General features: G+C 49.1%; 1 protein-coding gene across 1 annotated transcript; it reads right to left on the bottom strand.

Moving 5' to 3' along the window:
• Nucleotides 1-690: 690 nt before the first annotated feature.
• PAQR9 (progestin and adipoQ receptor family member 9) lies at nt 691-3,083 on the bottom strand. The gene has a single exon (XM_044291631.1). The coding sequence runs from the start codon at nt 2,753-2,755 to the stop codon at nt 1,718-1,720; it is 1,038 nt and encodes a 345-aa protein (XP_044147566.1). The 5' UTR covers nt 2,756-3,083; the 3' UTR covers nt 691-1,717.
• Nucleotides 3,084-5,050: the final 1,967 nt, after the last annotated feature.

The raw sequence follows: 5,050 nt of genomic DNA, 5'->3' as shown, positions 1-5,050 counted from the left end.
GCAACAGTGTTGGATTTTTGGCGATTCAGGGGTCGCAGTTGTAGCACGTGTGATGCACCCTGAGACCCCATTGATTTCTATAGGATCACCTCTATACTTCAATGCCCCTACGATCTTGGCTGCAATAGCTGTCACACAACCAGTGTCACCTGGTAGCCGTAGACCCTAGGGAAAGCAAAAAGGAGAAGGCTGTCAACCATCAGCAGGTGGCAAAGCGAGCAGAGAATTAGAAATACCCATGACTCTTCTCAGGCAGCCATGACTCTTTTCCAGGCCTGGGATGCAATGATTATGATGCTGATTCTTGGCAACCACTTACTGTTAGCTCATGAGTGACACACCGCTGGAATCAGCTCGTCTATCACTACTTTAAGCTGCCCTCAATGAGGTCAGCTTAAAGAGGACCTTTCACCGATTATGACAATGTGAACTAAGTATACAGACATGGGGAGCGGCGCCCGGGGATCTCACTGCACTTACTGTTATCCCTGGGCGCCGCTCCGTTCTCCCGCTATGCCCTCCGATATCTTCAGTCACTAAGTTATGGTAGGCGGAGTCTGCCCTTGTTCTGCCGAAGATATTGGAGGGCATAGCGGGAGAACGGAGCGGCACCCAGGGATAATAGTAAGTGCAGTGAGATCCCCGGGCGCCGCTCTCCGTGTCTGTATACTTAGTTCACAGTGTCAGAATCGGTGAAAGGTCCTCTTAAAAGTTGCTGACTGTTTCCCTTTAAAAAGTGCCACCTTCTCGCTAATATGACAGATCCTGCCGCGGACATACTCCAAGAACCCAAATATTAATTACTAATTTTATCTATTCTAACACCCCTATTCAAATGACATCAAAGAATCCCCAAAGTTAAGATCATACTCTCCTGTGCTGTCCATTAGAAGCACCGCATGAAGACAGTGCAAGAAGCCCCAGGCTGAGGTCCTCTATGAGATGGACCTTTTCAGGTAGAGTTTTGGTGTTTCCCGGCTCACACAGATTGTTAGCAGCATCAGATCCCAGGAAGAACGTACTGTGGCACATAATAGAAATATGCACCTATATGGGAATGTTAGCAGCGTTTTGCGCCACAGTCAGTAAATACTCGGGTCATGAAGTGTGGAGGTATCTAGGAGCACTAGTGAGATGTCACCTACTGTGGTCCTTGTGTGCACGAAGAGTGAATGCATCTTCAAGTGGTTCAGTTTTATCATCTCTGCCTGGTTGCAACCATGACTGGTGGGCACTAGATAAATAAAAGGAGGTGGAGGGGAGTTGTAAAGTGTGCAGCTCATATCACTAAGCATAGACGTGCAGATCAGGAGATGCGCGACCAATGCTATAATGTGTCCATCTACTGGAAAATGTGACAAAGGTATTTAGGAAATCTTTGTGTGTCTCGTAACTACAATCACAGGGTCAATCAAGAATTTAGAACGATGCAAAACATTTCAATTATAGCATGGTCATTTTACATGTTAGTGGTAGATAAATGTTGAGCAGGTAAGTCTGAAGGTGGACTGGGGATCAAGGGACATCTAGTGTGTCAAATGTGTCTGACAGGTAGGTGCCTTCTGTACACATAATAAGGACATTTCCTTTGGTAGGTTACATTAAAATCAAGCAAAATAATATCAATTAGATTAACCCCAGACAACAGATGTTGCCTCCTTTTATGAAAAACACAATGGTTTCCTGATGCCTCCAGCATGGTTGCACCCAGCTAGCCTTAGTCCTGCTTACTGCTGGACAGTCCCTTCAGATAGGTTCTTACTACCATGCCCAGGCAGAAGATGAGCAGCACCAGGTACCCTAATGTCCCGTAGATGGTGGGTGAGGTGTGAGGAGCCTTCAGGAAATGTTCCAGCCCCTGCTCCACATATTGCATCTGGTCATAAATACTGAGGAAGGTGAAGATGTGGAAGAGCTGGTGACTGTGGCCGATGATGTCAAAAAGCCCTGGCTGGATCCTCTCGGGGATCTTGCTGACATTGAAGAAGGCAGCCACCAGCAGCCAGAAGTACCTTCTGTAGAAGTGCACGAAGAGAATGGGGTTCTTCCTGCCCAGGTCAAAGAGCAGGCTCTCGATCATCACCGGGCATGCCATGCTGAGAGGCATGACGAAGACAAACGTGCGGATGGCAAAGGGGTAGGTGCAATCCTCGGATCTGCTCCTGCAGCAGGCCACAGTGCAGGTCACCGCCAGCAGGAAGGCTACTGGCAGCACCAGCTCGCTGTACAGCCCCATCAGCATGCCATAGTCCAGCCAGTGCCAGCCCAGGCTCTGCAGGTACGGGGTCATCACCGCCGGGTCCAGCAGGCTCAGCCTGGGCAGCAGGTAGTAGCAGTAAGCCAAGGTGCTGGCGAAGCCGTAGTAGCTGATGGAGGCATAGTCCAAGAAGAAGAAGGCGGCACGCAGGCGCAGGGAGCGGCAGCTGAACACATGGGCAGTGCAGCTCATGGCAAATGTCAGCAGCACCCCCGAGGCATAGCACCAGAGCGGCAGCAGCGCAGGGTGGTGCCAGGGCAGCTCTCCGGCCAGGAAGATCACCTGGTAGAAGCGGCTGGCGAACAGCACCAGCGGGATGAAGTGCGTCCAGAAGTTCAGGGTCTCGTTGGTGGGCTGGAAGATGGATGCCAGGCACTCCTGGGCGGTCAGGTGCAGCCGCCGGTACCCGGACAGGATGAAGCACTCCACGAAGTCATCGGGCACCTCGTCCCAGCGGAGGAGGGGGGACGTGTCGCGGGCGAAGGTCTGCGGGGGCATGGTGCTGCGATCAGTGCGGGTGCCCGGTGTGTGCGGAGGCAGGGGGGGAAGCCGCAGAGCCGCCGCTCACTCCTCCAGCTCTGGGCTCCTTCTGCATGAATGCGGCAGCTGAGCTGTAGTCATGCACAGCAGCCTGCACCACTCAGCATCCCAGCCCCGAGCATCTGATCCCTCTGCCTGTGCATTCCCCCATAGGCAGGACGGTGGTGAGTGAGGGGTGAGATCTGCCGGCGGCTCGACCCCCCTCCTCGCCTGCAGAGTGGGTGTTCCTGACCTTGAAGTTTACCATGACAGATGTACCAAGTATGGACGCGGGAGGGGCGAGACGAACGGCACTGCCTGTAGACTCCCTGGTGCAGTGACCACCTGGGCACCCTCCCTGGTACAAGTGGTAAAGGGGTTGTGTCCTGTGCTAGGCTTCCCCTCCTGTGTTTAATATGAAGACACCACGGGAAGAATATATTCATGCGCAAACTGCATCTCTTCAGTCAGGAGCCGTTTAAAAAAAAAAAAAAGGGTCTTCAGAAGGAGCTAAACATAATTCATTAGAATGATAATTGTCTTTGTTCGCCATAGCTTCCAATCACAGCGCAGCTTTCATTTTTTAAGAGCACAATACCAAATGAAAGCTGTGCTGTAATTGGTTGCCATAGGTAACCTCGTTTTTCTGTTAGCCCTTTTTATAAAGCTGCATGCTGAAAAAGTCATTGTTCCCTATAGCAACCAATCACAGTGCAGCTTTCATTTATCAAGAGCACTGTCATGAATGAACGCTGCGCTGTGACTGGTTGCTATGGACAACACGTTTTTCTTTAGCACAGTTTAATCCATTTCCCTATCAATTTGGCACACACTCCACGTAAAAAATCACCAGGTGGCGGCACAGAGACTGCCTCCCATTGTTTTCATAAATGTAAATAGATTGGGCTGCACTCGCTGTCCAATCTGTGAGGTGCTTCAGTGGAGTGGATGTAATCCAAGTAAATAACAGGAAGAGAAATATCACTGCACACTCAGGGTTAACATGCAAGTAAAGTTTCTTTATTGTGACATATCATCCAGTGAATACATAGGTTTAGGAAGAATATACATTTTTGTGACCCCAAATCCTGACGTTTTAGTCAATTCAGACCTTGGTCACATAAGTCACTAATGAGAAAGGGAACAAAAATCCATAAGTAAGGAACAAAAAATGATATTACATAATAGGGTAGCTTAATGGCCAGCTAGAATGGAGACCGATATATAACAAGGAGTGAGAGATAAGGGTTGAAGCCTATATGGATGTATAAAAGTGGTCATTGTTTTCAGTGGGAGGCTGCGTTGCCATTCACGAGGCTCCGCTTTATTGCGGTGACTGTGCCAAGAAGGGACATGTCAGTTTCCACAGGGCCCCTGGTGGTTTTTGGTTTAGAATCCATGCCATTTCCAGCTGTTAAAAAACGCCATGTGAACAGCCCCTAAAAAAGGAAGACACAACATGTCCCCAATCTGTTGACAGATGGATCACAATGATGCCCAATGGACCGGAATCTGCCATTGTGGGGTCCCATCAGTTTGATGGCAAGAGTAGTGCTACATGCGACGCTATCTTGTTGTCAAGTGTGATGGAACTGCAGTTGTGTGAATGGCAGGTGTGGGTCCCACTTCTGGGACCCACCTGTCTCCAGAAAGGGTATTAGTACCAGCAGGTGAGGTGGACGCTGGCCATTGTGTCCAAATGGACAGTGAATAGAGAGGTGGTTGGCAGGCTTACTCGGTTGACTCCCTCAGAAGTGTATGCAGTGTCACCAGGGGCAGACTGGCCATAGACCCTACAGGGAAATGTCCTGGTGGGCCAATGCCCAGGTGGCCGCCCAAGCCCTCCATATGGCTACTGGTCAGGTACATAAAGATCTAGGTACAGGTACGTAATGTAGGAGCATCAGGCACTTATGCACCTGGCTGGCAAAAGAAAACGCCCTCCTGCCTTCAAATGTAATGCCGTCCTCAGGACAGTTTCATACTGTGGCGTGGACGGTAGTATTTTGTGCTACACTATGTATTTGGTTCTGCTGGGGCAGTATTTTGTGCTGCACTTCAGTATTGCTGGCCCGCCTACTTATAGTCCCCTTTAAGTTCCCATGGTGCCATATGAGCAATACTCGTATTTAATATTTAACATTTAAATCTTATACTAGAAAAATAAACACAAACCAAAATTGTGGTAGAAATTGGCCGTGGTCTTTTATTAAGGGTTACATAATATAATACTGCTGATAAACACCATAATAATTAAATAAATAACCAATAAAT

Source organism: Bufo gargarizans, chromosome 4 (genome assembly GCF_014858855.1).
Source record: "Bufo gargarizans isolate SCDJY-AF-19 chromosome 4, ASM1485885v1, whole genome shotgun sequence".
Taxonomy (NCBI): Eukaryota; Metazoa; Chordata; class Amphibia; order Anura; family Bufonidae; genus Bufo; species Bufo gargarizans.
Note: the sequence above shows the minus strand (reverse complement) of the source record. Positions and strands in the feature narration are given on the sequence as shown.